Source organism: Leptodactylus fuscus, chromosome 2 (genome assembly GCF_031893055.1).
Source record: "Leptodactylus fuscus isolate aLepFus1 chromosome 2, aLepFus1.hap2, whole genome shotgun sequence".
NCBI lineage: Eukaryota > Metazoa > Chordata > Amphibia > Anura > Leptodactylidae > Leptodactylus > Leptodactylus fuscus.
The window spans coordinates 102,622,748-102,643,099 of NC_134266.1; the positions used below are offsets into that span (position 1 = coordinate 102,622,748).

Consider the following 20,352-nt stretch of genomic DNA (forward strand, 5'->3'; position numbering starts at 1 on the left):
TTCAGCATTTGAAATTGGGTCAGCCTTGTGATGAACTCCTCATTCTGGATCACATTACTTTCAACAGTCTCTAATGTCTTTTCATACTTTGAATTTTGTCCAGTTACAAACAACCCTGTGTTTAGATTTGGCTCAGTCGCAGCTACAGAACATGCCTTGGAAGGCAAAGGTTTCCTTTAGTGGCTCCATCTCAGCAGGATGATGATGATGATGATGATGATGAACCTTGGTTAAAACTCGTGTCGGAAGGGAAAGTGGTTTCTGATCTACATCTAACGTACTGGAGCATGTTGTTTGGACTATTAACACCTGATCAGAACCCTGTAGAGGTAATGTAGAGTCCGATATTAGAGGACCATTATGGGTAGTAGTGGTTGCAGCTAATTCTCCACCTTTGTGGTCCTCTCAATAAAAGTTACCCCCAGGACTTGATGCCAAAATGGTATCAATTTCACAATCAAAATCAAGGTCAATGTCTGGGTCCTCACTCCAATCTACTGCATCAATCCCACACAATGAGAGTGATGGTTTTGGAACCACCGTTTTAGGGGCTACCAATTTTAAAGGGGCTAACACTCTGCTGCTGCAAGGCTCAACTCACCCAAAGGGCCAACAAATCTCTGCTGGTTAAAGGCTCAACTCACCCAAAGGGCCAAAAACTCTGCTGGTGCAAGGCGCAGCTCACTTAAGGCGCCTAACTGGTGCAAGGCTGAACTAACTATAACTAGGGTCTATAAACCTATTTTATTGTTGAAAATTTATATAAATATATAGCCCCTGTGATCAAAAGAACTAGGAAACCAAATTGTAATATGTTTACATGCAATAGAATATATAAAAACTATTTTGTTTTAGGTAAAAGAAGCAAAATTTACATTTTTTCACGTTATACCATTCTTCCTTTTCTAAAAAATTTTCAACTAATTTATCAAATAAGGCTTGTTGTTACAAACCTTATGTGTCCTGAAAAAAACATGGTAAAAATATTTGGGAAGTTGCAAAGCCATTAAAAAGATATTGCTGTGTGAAGCAATGCATCCCAAAGTGCTAAATTTGGCCTGAGCATGGGAGAATAAATGACGCTTGGTTCTGAAATGGTTAAGACCTGACAGTTGTGCAAATTGTGATAGGGTACTAATCTGATTTGGCAGTGAAAACAGAAGATTTGTAATAGTTACTAGCATGTCATCTGCAAAGAGGCTAGTTTTATATATATGGTTCCCAATCCTTTCATCTGTAATATCAGAGTGAGAGCTGATGGCAATAGCTAGTGGTTCTATAGTTAGAGCAAACAATGTCAGGGACAATGAACAACCTTGTTGGGTGTCATGACAAATATTAATAGGTATTGGAGAATCTGTGGGGTGATTTAAGTAGGCAATGGGGTCACAGTAAAGAGTGCAGAGGGCTCTCTGTAAGTGATCAGTTATGCCCATAAACCTCAGGACATAAACAAGGTCCAGGACAGACTGTGATAGGCTTTCTCAAAATCTAAAGCTATAAATTGAATAGGTTTACGATAAGAGGTAGCCCAATGAACAATGTTACAGAGTTTTCTAACATCAGAGGTTTGTCTACCTAGTGTAAACCCCATATGGTAGGAGTGTATTAGGGATGGGAAGAAGCCGCTCAAATGGGTGGCAAGTATATATGAGAATAATTCTAAACTTAAATGTAAAATGGGTGTGTAATTAACAGGGGTACTAGCTTCTTTACCTGGTTAGGGAACGACCGTAAGGGACCCATTAAGCAAGTCCATGAGAAATTTGTCATCTTGCAGAATATAATTCAACATCTGGAGAAGGTGAGGCAAAAGGATACTTCAATTTTTTTATAATATAGAGAGGAAAAACCATCTGGTTGCGGAGCTTTTCAGTTTTTAACTGTATCAATGGCTGAGTCCAGTCCCTCCCTAGTTATAGGTTTATTCAGAGCAGTAGCCTGGATGGGGGTAATAGTAGGGCAGTGGAGGGAGCGGAGAAAAGAGGCAAGGTCTGGAGGGTGGGCCATGGTTGGGGCACAATAGAGGTTCTGGTAGAACTAGTGGAATTGAGTATAGAAAGAGTTAGGATTGGATGTCATGGTACCTGATGACCCCCGTAGTTGATAAATAGCGTTTAAACTCTTAATTTAGTGGCTAACAGCTGGTCAGCTTTATTGACATATTTATAAAATCTCACCTAAGTCCAGCACATTGCCTTTTCAGTCCAATGCATCAGGACAAAGTAGAGCTGTAGTTTGACATCCCTGATACATTTAGCAAGATATAGGGAAGGTTGGAGTTGGTTGACAGTTTCAAGTTTTGGTAGTTTATGTTCTAAGTCCGCTTCAATGTTAGATCGTTATTTTTTTTTTTTTTAAGAGGCCTCTGTTATAAGGGAGGCCTCTGTTATAAGGGAGTCTCAGACTATGGCCTTATCGGCCCCCAATTAATTGGTGATCCTTTATTAAGTATAAAGAACTGGTTAATGGCATCTGCAGTCCGCAATGGATGCTAAGGTCACTCAATGGGAATTTAAACGCCTCCCAGAATGTGTAGTTGAGAGGGCCTGGAAAGCAATATCTATCATAATCAGGTCGTGGTCTGATCAGGAACAGGGTATGTGGTGATCCTGCATAAAGTTGGGGAGCATCCAGGTGGAGAGGAGGATCCTTTCAATCCTAGTGTAGTGATGATGTGCAAGGAAAAAGTATGTATAGCCTCTTTAATTCCCGGGGTTTTCCGGGAAAACAATCTTTTTTTTTTTTTTTTTTTTTTTAAATTGTCCATTAGTGCTATTAATGGGTTAATAAATGTAACCATATACTTTTTGGCGTGTTTTGAATGATTTCTGGGTGTCTCTGGGGGCCTCTGGTGTCCCCTGCTTTTGTTTATAACCTTTATCTTCCTGCTATTTAACTTCCTTACCAAGGGCCCGTCCACATGGAGTAAACGCTAATTTTTGCATAATACACGTGTAAAGAATACACGTGTAAAAATCAGACTCCCATTGACTTCAATGATATTTTTTACACGTGTAAAAAACGCGCCAAAAAACGCAAAGTCAATGGGAGTCTGATTTTTACAAGTGTGTTTTTTACATGTGTATTATGCAAAAATGAGCGTTTACTCCGTGTGTACGGACCCTAACCACTCTCACCTCCTTCTTCACTCCCCCCCATACATCCCCTCCCTGTCTCTACCCTGCTCTACCTACTCACCCCAACCTTCAACCCATACTACATACTTACCCTCCACGCTTCTTCCAGTGAGATGGCTCCTCCTCCTGTACTGTGTCTGTACAAGCTCTTCCCCTCCAGCAATGAGCCACCTCTACTGCGTATGCGTGGACGCGCAGTAGAGGTCATTTACCAGCAGCAGTGCACGCACACTGCTTGAAGAAGCAGTATAGAGGGAGAAGCCATCTTGCCTGAAGAAGCCATGGATGGTATGTATGATGGAATGGATGGGGGGGGGGGGGTAGTAGTTACGATCCATTTCCAGAAACAGGGAAACGGATCTTCACCAGATAATCAGAAAATGTTTCTGGGGCGGCCATGGGATATGGATAAATATACATTTTTATTACTAATGTTATTTAGAAAGTAGGAGGGGGAGGATGTTTAGATTAGAGTAGGGACTTGAAATCATCCCGGTCAACCCCTTTAAAGTCTTGCCATGCATTCCACATATTGAGGGACTGTATGAACTATGAATCTCTCCATTAGCCTTAAAGGAGAGTTGGTCTGCAGAAGGGGAGGTACCGTCTAAGGTTGTTTTAACAGTAAAATTAAAATCACATCAGCTTACAAAGGTCTAATTGTTGTAATAAAACACATAACTTGTGAAAAAAGGCACAGTGATTTCAGTGGGAGCATAGAAGTTGACAAAGCAGTGGTTGCGGCCACAGAGGCGACATTGGATAATGATATATATCCCCTGGAGAGCCAAAGTGATATTTTCAACATGTAGGGGAACAGAAGTTCTAACGAGGACTGCCACTCCTCTACTCTTAGATTGGTTTAGGGCATTGCCAAAGAGGGTATAGCATGAATGGAAATACTTAAAGAATGAGATAGGTGTGAAATAAGATTCCTGAATACAGAGAATATCAGGTTTCAATTTCTCATATAGGAGAAATGCCTTATGACTTCTGAGGGGAATTTAACCCCCTTTACCCTTATCTTACACATGTGGAGAAATGTCCTATTTTTTTGATGGATGGTTTACATGGTCTGTAAAAAATAAAAAATAAAAAACCCTCATGTGAACAGCCATAAACCTTTTTTTCACAAGTTCGTATTTTGGTCAGTGTTTTGAATGCCTGTTTGTACATCAAAACTAAGAGCACTTTGAAAACACAGAACCAGTGTTATCAACATTAAATGTATTTAGGGATCAGAAAGCTAAGGGGAGATTATATGTTCTGTGGACTGAACAGTGCTCCCACACAATATAAGGTACTCCTTAGTGCCCCAAAACTTTAGGTTGTCCTCTAAGTTCTTTCTCACAGTACAATTTAGCCCTCAGTTCCCCCACACAGTATAATGCCCCCTCAGTAGCCTCCACACAGTGTAATGCACCCACAAGGAGCAACATAATGACCCTGTTAGTGCCCCCATGTGGTATAATGTCCTGTACACTGTATATTGTTCCCACTAGTGTAACTATATCATTCTCTGTGTTTGCAGCTGTGACCAGACTCAAAAGCCATGGGAGCCCAAAAGTCAACCTCAACAGACTAGGGCTTGTTAAACTTCTTTGAACTCCTCTGATTCCTCTGATCTGATCTCTTTTGATGGAAAAGAGAAAACTAAAAATGGATTACTTTGGATGAGACATCAATAGGAGTGGGAATGATGGGAGGCTTGAGTGTACAAACATGTTGTGAACAAGTCTTCATGGCAGTTTGGACCCATAGAAGGAAATGCAAATTTAAATCCTACAAAAATTTCTGAATGTGACCAAGCTAATAATTGTGAGAAGCTGTTCTGGTGGGGTGGAAGCTTTTGCACCAGGGATGATTAATACTCCGGATTTCCCAATTAGTTGTCCCTGCACAGTATAATGAGCCCTTGTGGCCACCACATACTGTAATACTCCCGTTTGACCTAATACACACCGCCGTTGATAAAAATGACAATGAAAAATATCTATTTTCCATTGCCCATATTTATGGACCAAAAATCCCCGTAACCTATATTATGACAGTCCATTATAATGAAACTTCAAAATATCAGTCATATGAATAAATGATTTTAATGCTGCCGAGTGAAAAAAACGGCTGACACATAGGTGATTTTCACTGTCATGTAAATATAGGGTAGTGCTCCTTTTATGCCTCCCACACAGTTTATTACATGTATTTTAGACAGTGTCTTGCAAAGCTATCCATACCCCTTGAACTTTTTCACATTTTGTCACCTTACAACCACAAACTTGAATGTATTTTATTGAGACTTTAAGTGATAGACCAACACAAAGTAGCAAATAATTGTGAAGTGGAACGAAAATGATACATGGTTTTCAAAATTTAAAAAATAAAATTCTCAAATGTGTGATGTGCAAAAGTATTCAGCCCCCCATAACAATAGTTTGTGCAGCCACCTTTCGCTACAATTACAGCTGCCATTCTTTTGCGATATGTCTCTACCAGCTTTGCACATCTAGAGACTGAGACTCTTGCCCATTTTTCTTTGCGCAATAGCGAAAGCTCAGCCAGATTGGATGGAGAGTGTCTGTGAACAGCAATTTCTATGACTTGCCACAGATGCTCAATGGGATTTAGGTCTGGACTTTGACATGAACATTCTTTGATATAAACAATTCCACTATAGCTCTGGCTGTTTAAGGTCATTGTCTTGCTGGAAGGTAAATCTCCTTTCCAATCTCAAGTCTTTTGCTGCCTCCATGTAAAGAGTAATACAAATCAAAAAATACAATGATTGCAACAACACATACAATGCAGACCAGAGGCCACCAAAGGCGAAAACCCCCAAATATGGCAACAGTCAGCAGGGACAAGATAAATATTATCAAGTAAAAGAAGAGAGGAGAAAAAAAAAGGAGTAAGAAGAATAAAATGAAGAGGAACGGACAAGAAGAGAAGAGACACCGAAAGAAAGAAAAAAAAAGGAGTGTGTGTGTGTGTGTGTGTGTGTGTGTGTGGGGGGGGCAGATAAACAGAGGGGAGAAAAAATGACAATCCATGTGTGAGCTTTGGTGGAGGTGCCATATGTCCATATGTGCCCGGGGCCCCTGACGATAGGGACATTCAAATATGTGTAACCAGGTAGAGATACAGTGAGAAGATTCATGAATGCAGTTGAGCACTTGGCACAGAGCACAGAGCTTCATGATTTAAGCCCAGGAAAGTGACTCAGAGCCCAGAAGCATCTGATACTCTCCAGATCGTTGGAATTCCACTCAGTAAGTATTGTTAAAGACTTCAACTGTGTTGAAGAGGTGGGATTTTCCATGCGCATAATCCCGTTGACTTTTAAGATCCAGATTGAGAGAGGAAGATCTACTCGTTTCCAGAATTGACAGCTCAGGCTGCAGGGACCAAGAATTGAAGTAGGGAACGCTTATTGGTTCATACTGGAGGTTCACAATGATGGAGAAGGAACAGAGCACGGCCCAACTGATGAGATGTCTCGGTAATCTGCATAATGATCAGCCTAACACCATCCCAAAATGGGGAGAGCACTGGACAGGATCAGAAGACAAGGAGCATGTTACCATCCTCCAGTCCGAATCTCCAGCACATTGGAGATACCTGCGGAAAAAGAGTGCATGCAGTTTTGTGGGGATTTAATACCACCTGAATAGGATCTTAAAGCTGGTCTCCTGGTAGCAAAAGCAGATGGAAGCCTCATGAGTGAGGGGTAGGTCATTGGAGCCAAGTGCTTTCATTACCGTTGATTTAGCTTCATCTATCTTCCCATCAATTCTGACTAGCTTCCTATTCCTACTGAAGAAAAGCATCTCCACATCTAGATGCTGCCAGCACCATGTTTCACAGTGGGGATGTTGTGTTTAGGGTGATAAGCAGGGTTACTTTTCCCCCACACAGCAAATAAAATTTAGGCCAACAAGTTAAACTTTGATCTCATCTTACTAGAACACCTTCATCCACATGTTCGCTGTGTCCCCTATACAGCATGTGGTAAACTGCAAACAGCACTTCTTATGCCTTTCTTTCAACAATGGTTTTATTTCTTGCCACTCTTCCAGGCCAGATTTGTGGAGTGCACAACTTAGTTGTCATGTAAACAGATTTTTCCACCACAGCTGTAGATTTCAGCAGCTCATCTAGAATGACCATGGGTCTCATGGCTTCATCTCTGACTAGAGCTCTCCTTGCTCGATCTGATAGTTTAAGAAGACGGCCATGTCCTGATAGGTTTACTGTTGTAGAATACTTTTTCCATTTTTGGATGATGGATTAAATAGTTCTCTTTGGGATGCTCAAAGCTTGGGATATGCTTTTATAACCTAACCCTGCTTTAAATTTCCCCTCAACTTTATCTCTAACCTGTCTGGTGAGTTCCTTGGTCTTCATTTTGCTGTTTGTTCACTAGAGTTCTCTATAACGAGCCACTGAGGCCTTCACAGAACAGGTGGATTTATAAGACTAAATTACACACAGCTGGACTCTGTTAACTTATTAAGAGACTTCTGAAGGCAATTGATTGCACTGGATTTTATTTAGGGCTATCACAGTATAGGGGCTGAAAACTTTTGCACATCACACTCAGATTTTTATTTGACTAATTTGAAAACCATGTGCAGAGACCAATTAGTCAATAAGCCAGTTTGTCAACTCTGCAATACAGAGACCAATTAGTCAAGAGTACAGTGGTATATGGCATGCTCAAATCAAAGCTCTATCTAATCAATATTAGATAGCTTGCATAGTGTTTAGCTGGTCAGCTGTCAGAAAATTAGGCTAAGTGTAGGTAGGTTCAGGAGACCGTGGCTCAAATCGAATCTAGCTATATATAATAGACTAGATAAAGATCCTTATTTAGTCCAACGCTCTGAGTTTACCCAAAAGTGATTTCTGCTATTTCATTAATAATTCTTTGAAATGCAGTCAGTTATACTGCATGTCATTTTATAATAAGGACTACAAGGCAGAAAGCACAGGCCTCCCTCTGTGGGCATACTCGGTCTTCCTATATGATTTTATCTTATATAAAATAAAAGTGAAGTTTTATAATATTTTTGCAGTATCATACCACCTTATCCTATTTCCTTATCCTTGGCTATAAAAAAGGCACAAAATTTGCAACAAAGAAAAACAGTGTTTTATACAAAGCACAGGGTATTTTTCATTGCTTTTTCACAGTTTTCCTTTCTACCCTTATTGTATCTATAGAGAAACTGTCAACTTTTCTGCAGGTATATTGGACAAAAATGCAGGTGTTTTTAAAAATACAGCTTTTCCGCTGCTGATTTTTTTCTGCTATGTACTGTAAATGCTGGGTTTTCACAACGGGGGGCTTCAACCTAAAGCCGGGGCCCCATGTGGCATAAACACCTCGGTCTGCCCAAAGCGCAAATACCATGGAAAAAAAAACGTGGCATTTTACAGTCAATGTGGGATTCACTAGAATCACTTCTCCACGTTACGGGAAAATAGACGCTGCGGACACACTGCGATTTCCACGTTAATTATACCTACCGAAACTAAGGCGGTTTCCCTATAGGTATGATGAAAACAGAAAGTCTGCAGAAGAAACCTCTGTATACTTTCTAAGAAAAGTACTGCAGTAAAAACCGCAATACGTTGCTGCGGCAGTTTTTCCCACAGTGGTTTATATTTCTGAAAACGCTAAGTCTGAACAAAGAAATTCAAGAAAAACTCCATGTGTGTCTTCAGCTTCAGGGTTCCCTCTCAGGCAGTGGTGTCCTTCTATTTAGGCAGACAGTGCAGCTTCTATGCGTCCCCTGAACTTCTGCTGACACAGATATGCTGTTTTTGTACAGATAAGCTGTATGCACTGCAGCCACCAGATGGGGGAGAACAGAGTAAGGAGATATTTACAGTTTCCATTTGGTTCAGTCATAGCTCTATTAATTCCTACACCCCAATCTCCCCATAGTGTTGGCTAGTGCAGCTAGAGCTGCTAAAATTCTTGGCACACAAACGTAAAAATGTGACTTTTTCCTCTGTGTACGTTCCTCCTTCTGTTATGTAATCTGGCTCAAAATAAGTCAACTATTAGGTGGTATAAACTTAGCCTAACGCTAGGTTCACACCTGCGTTCGGTTTTGCTATACTCAGGTCCGCTTTGGCACCCGAGAAACCGAAACCTAACCCACTTAAAAAATGGAAACCCGCAGTTCCTATGGGCTATATGTGGAGAGAAAAGTCCTGCTTGTATTGTTAAAACAGGATGAGGAATGGAATCCCAGAGTGCTCATTGAGTGCAGATGTGAACATACCCCTATGAAGTACTAGATTTATCAGCATGGAGCCATTGTAATAAATCTGGTATATTTTCAGACTGGACTGTCAGAGAAACATTACTGACTTGATTGCACTTGATTTTTGCTGCCTTATTTTATTTAACTATTTATTTAACTATTCCTGTCTAATTTTAGGCTTCTTTAACCCCTTCCTATCGAGGGCACATTTTGATTTTTGTTTTTCACTCCCCTCCTTCTAAACCCCATAACTTTTTTATTTCTCCACTGTCAGAGCGAGGTCTTAATGTTTGCGCCACAAATTATTCTTCATGATACTACCATTAATTATTCTGTATAATGTACTGGGAAACTGGAAAAATAATTCAGAACGAGGTGGATTTGAAGAAAACGTGCATTTGTGCGACTTTCTTACCGGCTTCATTTTACAGCTTTCACTATGCAGCCAAAATGACATGTCACCTGTATTCTATGTTTCAGTATGATTTCGAGGATAACAAATTTATATGGTTTTATTTACATTTTAACCCCTTAACAAAAATCCAAAACTGTGATAAAAAATGTACCGTATATACTCAAGTATAAGCCGACCCGAATATAAGCTGAGGCCCCTAATTTTACCACAAAAACTGGGAAAACTTATTGACTCGAGTATAAGCCTAGGGGGGGGGAAATACAGCAGCTACTGGAAAATTTCAAAAGTTAAAATGGTCGGAGTTTTTGAGTGCAGTAGATGCTGGGAAAGGGGAGGGGGTGTTTTGGTTGTCTGTCTGCTCCTTCCCTGAGCTTGAGGACTGGTTTTTCTTCCTCCACTTGGAATTCAGTCTGGCTGAATATAGAGTATCTGCAATGCTCCTATTAACCCCTTCCGGACGGAACAGGAGCACTGCAGATACCCTATATTCAGTAGACTGGGCACTTTCAGACACAGGGATACCTAATGTGTATGTGTTTCACAGTCATTTTCTACTTTTGTATGTATTCTAGGGAAAGGAGTAATTTAGAACTTTTATTTTTTTTAATCTTTTTTTTTTTTTTGCACTATTTTATGGGAGATTCTATACATTAATATTGTGGCTGGTCATAGACCCCCCCCCCTTCCTCTTTAAAAATATATATATATTTTTTTTTTTGCCGACTCGAGTATAAGCTGAGGGGAGCTTTTTCAGCTCAAAAACTGGGCTGAAAAATTCGGCTTATACTCGAGTATATACGGTATTTTCTAAAAGTTGCCATATTCTGACACCCGTAACTTTTTTTTATACTTCTGCATCTTCTTTCTTCTGTGTCTTCTTTCTATACTTCTGCCTTCACAAGGCTCCCGGCTGTCATAGCAACGTAACGGAGGCCGGGAGTTTACTCCAGGTGCCTGCGATCACAGAGAAAATGGCGGCGCCCAGCTCTGACCGAGGCGCGGGAGGGGTTAATGCCCGTATTCGGTGCAGACACTGATCGTAGGCGGTAGTGCTGGGTGCATAAAACAGTAGACAACCAGCAGCTATGGCGGCCACTAAATGGCAGCCATTTTTTGATTTTCATTTTTGAAACCTTGCCTTTTATATTTATCCCAAAGACTTATGTGCGATTAATTTTTGCAGAACTAGTTGTATTTTGTAATGGGACAATTTAATTTTCTGCATGATGTACTGGGAAGATGAAAAAATATTCAAAATAGGGTGAAATTGGAGAAAAACTGCATTTGTGGGCTTTCTTAGGGTGCATTCACACTGAGTAAACGCTAGCTTATTCTGAACGTAAAACACGTTCAGAATAAGCGGCGTCTAAAGCAGCTCCATTCATTTCTATGGGAGCGGGGATACGAGCGCTCCCCATAGAAATGAATGGGCTGCTTCTTTCACTCCGTGCAGTCCCATTGAAGTGAATGGGGAGTGCCGGCGTGTACGCTCCGGCATGAGCAGAGCTTGCCGTATACGCCGGCACTCCCCATTCACTTCAATGGGACTGCACGGAGTGAAAGAAGCAGCCCATTCATTTCTATGGGGAGCGCTCGTATCCCCGCTCCCATAGAAATGAATGGAGCTGCTTTAGACGCCGCTTATTCTGAACGTGTTTTACGTTCAGAATAAGCTAGCGTTTACTCAGTGTGAATTCACCCTTAAGCCCTTTGTTTGTACAGCATTCACTGTGCAGCTAAAATGTCATGCCATCTGTATTCTATGGTTTAGTACAATTCCAGGGATACCAAATTTATAAACTTTTTTTGAATGTTAAACCCAATAAAAAGAAACTGTAAAACTTTTAAACAAGACTTTGACTGATGCATCAGAAATATAATCTCTGCAACCAGCAATGCTGTTTGATCTCCAGAGCAGTCGACATACCCAACATACTGCATAATACCTAACATCCACCATAATAGTATGGTGGATGTCAAGAAAGTGTTAATATACTGTAATGAAACACTTGTGACTTTAAGACAACCAAACCAATGTGGCTTGTTTAAGGTAAACAGTACTTTCTTATTAATTTACTAATTTATATAATTCTTGTGAGGGACAGGAGACAGTCAATCCCTCTCTCTTCAGGAGAGAAAAGTGGTGTGTTATCTGGAGTGATTTGGTTAGACTGACCTGGCCTGTCAGTACAATCCAAGACAAGTGTCAGATGGAGATGCACTTTAGCTCTACTCTTTGCTTTATGGGACACGTGTGTGTGTGTGTGTGTGTGTGTGTGTGTGTCATAGAGACTGTGAGGGGAATATTTGGACAGACCTTATATGACTGGAGCCATCCTAACTGCAGGCTTCCTCATCACTCCAGTCATAGCATCATTTCCTGTAGATTATCAAAAGACTAATGGAAAGGAGTGCAAACACTAGGAGCTGAACCATGACTAACTAACTAACTAAGGCTACATTCATAAGAAAACTGGCCATGTGACGCACGGCAGCATTAATTTCACCGTCAGTGAATGGGGGCTATTCACATGACCTTTATTTTGACGGTCCATGTCTCGGATGATCAAAATATAGGTCATGTCCTATTTTTGGCTGTTTTGACAAATACCTCTATACGTTGAAATATATAAGGGATCTGTGAAAATGGGAGCCCTGGGTGTATAATAGCTGTAAAAAACAGATTTTTTTTTTTTTTTTTTTTAACAGGCATTTTGTACTTCTTTCGTGTGCACCTAGCCTTACTCCCATCCTCACTGCCTTCATCCACTGGGTTGCTGCATTTACACTAAGTAATCCCTGACTACACTGAATAATTGATGCCTCAAGTTCTTACTTTGTTTAAATGAGATAAATGGTTGAAAACCGCTATATACCTTAGCAATGGATCACTTTCTATTATGCGCCAGTTAATATATAACTGCAATAGCAATGCAAACCATCCATCTCTTCCTGTGGAGTTACTAAAGTCATGTGGGCCCTGGTACAATCTTTGTCCAGGGTCCCCTTACTCATCCCTACAGCGAATTCTTGATAGTAATGACTACATTGGCTAAGGAGCTTAATCAGCTTTAGTGTGGTTAGGGTAATCTGTGGGTTTCCTTGGTTTATATGCCAGATGGAAGCTGCAACCTCAATACTGATGCCAGTATTTATGGGCCCCCTAAGGCTCCTGGGTCCTGGTGCGATTGCACCCTCTGCACCCCCTCAAGTTGCGCCGCTGATGTCGTCTTTTCTTACAGTACCCAACCAATGCACAACACCTTAGTGAAAGGAGTTACAGGACAACCCAGCGATCTTTTCGTAACTCAACAGGAGTTGTGGCCAAAATGGTAGTGTAGCCCCAAACATAATCCAGCACTGTGGTTAGGTAAAATACTATGCTGAGAAGGAGGTGGAAAGAAAAAAAAATTCACATTACAAAACTTCTTATATTCAATTCAACTACTACTTTATGCAAAACTTTTTTACCACTTCCGGACCATCCATAGAGTATAAATGTCTGGGAGGTGGTTGCCTTTTTCTGACAGGATGTACCACTACATCCAATCAGAACACAGCAGCTGCATGAGATCATGAGAGCTGCTGATATTGGGAGCTGACTGTAACTTAAGCCGGAGCTCCCAGACAGAAGGCAGGGAAGGTTTAATACCTTCAATGCCTTCTTATTCACTGTGTATACAGCGCTCAATGAGCACTGTATGCACAGCTATGTGCGCCGCCATGATGGGGCCACCTTCTGACTTGGTGGTCACATGATCCGCCGAAGTCAGCATCTTCTAAGAGCTGCTGGGTCCTACAGGACCCAGATCAGCTCTAGTAAGGTGTATATATAACGTGCAGGAGGCTGTATTTCTTTCTGCAACTGGGGCTAAATGTACCAGCCACAGCTGCAGGGGAAATCAGTCTCTAATACAAAAAAAGTAGCACTTTGTGTTATTAAGTTAAAAAAAAAGAAAAGTGAAAACCAGATACAATTTCCCTCCTATTATGTTTATATTTTCCCGGATATAAAAAAATAAATAAATAAGAACAACATAAAAATAAAGCCCTCTGTGTCCCCGAAAAAAGATGCAAAAATTAGTTCAATGAGACATATGAGAAAAATGTTACAGCCCTCAAAATAGCACATACAAAAAAAAACTAAAATGTGTCTGGCCCTGGACCACAAATTGGCCCAGTACTGAAGTGGTTAAATAAAAGTGTATATGCAAACCTAAATGTCAATTGCTTACAACAAAGTTCACATGCAGTAGAATTTCCACTGCAAAAAAGACTAACAATATGTGTAAAGATGTTACATGCAGATTTTGACAAATGGTACTGATATAACATGCATGCCATTTATGGCACCAGCTAATAATAGTACACATAACTTGATGTATCATTGTGTCTCCAGTGTTAAATTACTCTTTCTTTGTTTTTAGATTATTTTAGGATGATGACGATGATGCAGAAACTGGTTTAACAGAAGGTGAAGACAAAGAGGATGAGGAAAAGGAAGAAGAGAAGCTTGGAAAGCTACAATTCTCCTTGGACTATGATTTTCAAAATAACCAGGTAACAACAGCCAGGTAAAATAACCCCTCTGATGTTGAAGGGAAAGGTAAAAATTATGTCTCCCTCCATACATGTGACAATAACAAAAAGTTCCTTATATCCCAGGACCCTGATGGTGGGTCCCGGTACTACATGGTCGGCCTCTACGAAGTACCAGGACCCACCGTCAGGGTCCTAGGAACTGCGGTTTTGACTGCACATCTATAATCTCTGTGGGGTGTACGTTTTGATTAGTCTCTTGATGAATTATGCAATATAAGGAAACGCGTAGAGATGCTTGTACACTGAGCTGAGACATCTAGCTTGCAATGCCTTTACAGGCAATCACCACACTCACACCTTTGAGACGCCTACACACTGAGAGTATGAATTAATTATCACACATATATTCTTGGTGCCATGCTTTGCTACCTATTTCAAAAGAGGGGAGCTCTGTAGTTGAGCTTGATCAAATAATATCTCTAATCTAGCTTTGATAGACGTTAGTGCATATAATAGAGTGTAGCTTGGTATTTATGACACATTGCTACAATGTATGCACCTTTTCTATAGTCTGTGTGTTTCAACCATCCACAGCTTGAATATAGTCTTTAAATCCAGCTATGAACTCCCTTTCATTTAGGTGCTTTGTGGCAATTTTTTAGTATACACTAGGTGTCTGGTATAAACACCCTTATCGTTATTGATACAATAGGGGTCGTACAATAAAAGTTGTTTTAATATTGGTTTGTTTCTTTTGGGGGGCACTCCTTTTTGTATATAACTAATTTTTGGTAGTCCCAGATCCATTGAGTGTCTTTATATTGTCATAGCTTATAAATGATCAGATTCAAGTTAAAATTGGTAATTTATTTATAGAGAAAAATGTTCCAATATCACATATCTGGCAAAAGTATGTAAAATTTTGCTTTTAGTATCTGACCGCTTTCATCAGCAATAACTGAATCTAAAAATTTCCAGAAATTCTTAATTAGTCCTACATATTGGCTTAGAATTTTTGTTTATTCCCCTGCACAGAACAGCTTCAAATCTATTATGTTGGTGGGTTTCCTCCCATGACCTGATAGCTTCATTTTCTTTCACTACATTACAATTGGATTAAAGCGGTTGTCCAGTTTAACATCTTATTTTTTATTTAGGCTAGGGAAGGTGAAAAAAAAAAAATACTCACTTGACGTCTGTTGCGGCTGTTGAGGCTCTGTTGCCTCCCAGCACAGTCCAGTCCTTAAAATCTGCAGCAGGAGGTGGTCAAATTTTATCAATCCAAAACTTTATTTCTTTGTTAGGGCGGTTTAACACAAGCGCCCAGTCTCCACTTTAGCCGATTTAGCCTTTGGTCAGAAATAAACCCGCCCCATTGGCTAAAGCGAAAACCGGGCACTGGTGTGAATCCGCCCTTCACCATTCTTTGCTGCATGGCTCCACATTCTCTTGAGGTTTAGCTCATAAACATATGTGCTGCAATTTTTCTTTTTTTATAACTATAATTTTTATTTAAAAAGAATTATCAGACCTAATAGAAAGAAGACATTAAGCAAAACAGTAAATAATGTCACATCAATAAAGGACAAATAGGAGGTAAAACAAATGGGAAAGATGTGGAGTAGAAGGGAAGTGGGGGACCACTGTGAAAGACCCATACAATATATGTCCCAAGGATCCTAAACAGCCTGGAAGCCTTCAACAGTATTATTCAGAAATGCAGTCAGAAACTCCAGGCTATGGACATCTTTCATACAGGTTATTAATTTTGTGCCTGTGGGGTGTTAACACTTCTCCAATGTTTAGCAATTAGCATCTTAGCAGCCGTGCAACAATTAAAGGAAGAGCATGGACGTCTTTCTACTTTAAAGGGATTCTACCATTAAACTACCTTTTTTTCTAATGAACACGTTGGAATAGCCTTAAGAAAGTCTACTTGTCTCCTACCTTTAGACGTGGTCTCCGCCGCGCCGTTCCATAGAAATACTGGTTTTAACCGGTATGCAAATGAGCTCTCCGCAGCAATGAGGGCGGGCCCCAGTGCTGAAAGGCCGATGAGCGTATCCCCATTGCTGCCCAGAGCTCTTTCTTGCACCGCCTCCTTCTTCTGCAGCAACTCCGCCTCTTCTGGCTTGTCTTGCTCTTGTAGTTCTATACAGGAGCATAGAGAGGCCACCCCAAAATGGCCACCGGCCAGCTCCTGTATTGAACTGCAAGAGCAGCTACCCCAAAATGGTCGCCGGCCGGCTCCTGTATTGAACTGCAAGAGCAGCTACGGTGGCCATTTTTGGGTAGCCGCTCTTGCTGTTCAATACAGGAGCCGGCCGGCGGCCATTTTGGGGTGGCCTCTCTATGCTCCTGTATAGAACTACAAGAGCAGGAGAAGCCAGAAGAGGCGGAGTTGCTGCAGAAGAAGGAGGCAGCACAGGAAAGAGCTCTCGGGCAGCAATGGGGATGCACTCATCGGCCTTTCAGCGCTGGGGCCCGCCCTCATTGCTGCGGAGAGCTCATTTGCATACCGGTTAAAACCAGTATTTCTACGGAACGGCGCAGCAGAGACCGCGTCTAAAGGTAGGAGATGAATAGCCTTTCTTAAGGCTATTCCGACGTGGTAATTAGAAAAAAAAGTAGTTTAATGGTAGAATCCCTTTAAGGTCCATTCACATGAGGAAAATGGCACTTTATTTGGTGCTGAATTTTCCATGCTGAAAAAAAAAGCCTCCCATTGATTTCAATGGGTTCCGGTAGCATGGAAAATTCAGCGCCAAATAAAGTGCCATTTTCCTCCGTGTGAATGGACCCTAAATGTCTGGGATACAGATTCAAAAGATGTGTTGTAGTACTCAGAGAGACTCCTTGTAAGAGAAGAGTATCAGTCGTCACCTTGACCTCCGCTCAGAAACTGTATCTCGGGGCATTCCCAAAAGATGTGGTACAATGAGCCAACTGTATTACGACATCGCTAACATTCAGAGGATATACAAATAATTTTTACCAAAATACCAAAATTATGAAAACCAAAATTCATGATATATAAAGCTGCAGAAAAACACAATTACAAAACAATTAAAAAACAATTCTGGAGCAGTGTGATACACAAGAATATTACAAAATAGAAATCATGTTTTTTACATAGACATCAGCATACATACAATACATCAAATGCTGGTTGATATAATTATAATAACGTAATATATATCACTCACTATAAATCATAATCTATATATATAAAACTCAAATTCTGTAGCAGTCTGCTCTATACAAATCCACAGTTCTCGGCCAATTTGGGTGAAATGTGGCACGCCCCCTCTCCACCCACAGGAGCAGAATACTGCGCACGTTACATCTCGCTAGAGTCCCCCCGCTATGAGATTGGGGCCCCCAAAGTTAGGCCCTATACATATAATGGGGAAATGTGAAAGTGAAAGTGCTGAGGGGAAAACAACAGTTGTGACTGAAAGGGACGGATTATAGCAACAATGCCAAAGAGTCTCTGCTGAAGGAGCCGCACCACCACACACAAGACAAAAACACCATAGAAACGTCACACAGACAGCACACATACACCAACCCACAAGCACAACACCACACAAATACCACAATACAGCACACAAACACTAGACCACTCTAGACTCACACATAACACAAACACCACCCCACAAATACCACACCTCCCCATAAATACCACATGCACACACAAACACGCATGCACGTAAACACACTCGGATGGATGCGCACTATACACACGGATGAACAGAGCACACACAACTGCTGCACACATAGACACTTGCACTGCACACGCACAAACACATGGATCACACGTGCACATACATGCATACATATAGATGGACCACACACGTACATGCACACACACATACATACACATGGATCACATGCATGCACAGACACACACACACGGATCACACACGTGGACACACACACACACATACACACGCACGCACTGACAAAACACGTATGGTATCCTTAGTGGCTGCTTGCACACCACAGTATTTTTCACGGGCCTCCAGGCCATGGATTTTGCAGTTCCATAGACTTCTTTGTGCACAAAGCTGTGAATTTTGCAGCTCCATAGAAGTCTATGGAGCTGCAGAATCCACGGCCCAGAGACCCGTGAAAACTCCTGTAGTGTGCAAGCAACCTTACTGAGCAGCCATATTGGTCAGTTGAAATCTGCCTGATAGTATGATTATGGGGCTAACGTCTATCCTTAGGGAGAGACCACCTTCGCAGGTGTGTGGAGACTTATACAGCCATAGTTGCTCCACTGCAAGGGAACATGGGAAGAATATGCAAATCTGTCTCCCAAGATGTAAACATGGAGACAGTGCCTCTGTTATGCTGCCCTCTATAGCAAGCACCCTGAACATCATGCCCAACTTCCCAGAAGTCTTCTCTGCACAACGTGAGGTTATAACCAAATCAATTTCTCAGCTATGGATGGCACCGTTTCTGTCTCTTTGGACTTCATCAGCGCAGCCTAGAGAGAATTGATTTGGTTTAAGTGAGAGGCTGAGAAACCAGATTATGGGGATAACGTCTGTCCTTAGGGAGAGACCACCTTCTCAGGTGTGTGGAGACTTATACAGCCATAGCTGCTCCACTGCAAGGGAACATGGGAAGAATATGCAAATCTGTCTCCCAAGATGTAAACAGGGAGACAGTGCCTCTGTTATGCTGCCCTCTATAGCAAGCAACCTGAACATCATGCCCGACTTCCCAGAAGTCTGTATCTATGTGCAGATGCACGTATCTAATCTTTCGGTGTGTGGAACTATGTGCAGACGCGCGTACCTAATCCTCCGGTGTGTGGTACTGTGTGCTGAGGTACATATCTAATCCTCCGGCGTGTGGTACTGTATGCAGAGGCACATATCTAATCCTCCGACATTTGGTATTGTGCGCAGTGGCGCATATCTAATCCTCCAGCATGTGGTATTGTGTGTAGATCCACGTATCTAATCCTCTGGCGTGTGGTAGTGTGTGCAGATGCGCGTATCTAATCCTGCGGAGTGAAGAACTATGTTCAGATGCACGTATCTAATCCTACAGTGTGTGGTACTATGTGAAGATGCATGTATCTAATCCTCTAGCATGTGAAACTGTGTGCAGATGCGCGTATCTAATCCTCCAGCGTGTGGTTCTGTGTGCAGACGCACGTATATAATCCTCTGGTGTGTGGTGCTGTGTGCAGACGAGCGTATCTAATCCTCCAGCATGTGGAACTGTGTGCAGATGCGCATATCTAATCCTCCGGTGTGTGGAACTGTGTGCAGATGTGTGTATTTATGTGCATTGAATTGTGCATGTGGAGTGACCATGTGTATGGCAGTTGAAAAACTTGCAGGTTTGTATTGGCTTATGGGGGAGTCATGGTTTTATGAATGCTGTATCTCAGCATCGGCACGTCCAAGCGAGTTGCAGCCTCATCTTAAACCTTCCTGGACACCTGAAGTACCTGTGTGCCAAATTTGGTGAACATTGGTACAGTCGTTTGGTCGCGTATAAAGAACAGACAGACAGATAGACAGAAATTCATTTTTATAATATAGAGAGATATGTCACAGGAAAATGATGAAACTAGGGATCTGATCAAATCCCGGAAGATGTTAAAATAACAACTATGTGGGGTCATTTCCCTAAAGAAAGTAAGTGATTTGAATGTGGTAGCTTGTCCCAGCTCTCAGCTGTGTAACACAGCTGGGTGCCGGAAGTAATGTAGCAGGCACAGCTTTTGCAACGTACTATTACTGACCAGAGCTTTAATGAGTTAAAGGGAACTATCATTGGTAAAACTCGTTTTTAACTAAGCACACACTTGTATAGCCTTTAGAAAGGCCATTCCACGCATACCTTTTGTATGTTAAACGCCTCTGTCATTTTTGAATGAACCTGCTTTTATCCACATGCTAATCAGCCTCCAGCGTGCACTCGGAAGTCATAGTGAGCACTGTCTGCTGGA

General features: G+C 41.4%; 1 protein-coding gene across 1 annotated transcript in view; it reads left to right on the forward strand.

Moving 5' to 3' along the window:
* The window catches only part of LOC142194074 (synaptotagmin-2-like), a 135,405-nt gene that overhangs the window by 56,357 nt on the left and 58,696 nt on the right, over positions 1-20,352 (forward strand). The window contains exon 4 of the mRNA XM_075263100.1: positions 14,268-14,390. Within this exon, the coding sequence (XP_075119201.1) occupies positions 14,268-14,390 (123 nt within the window). The remainder of the gene's footprint in view (positions 1-14,267; positions 14,391-20,352) is intronic.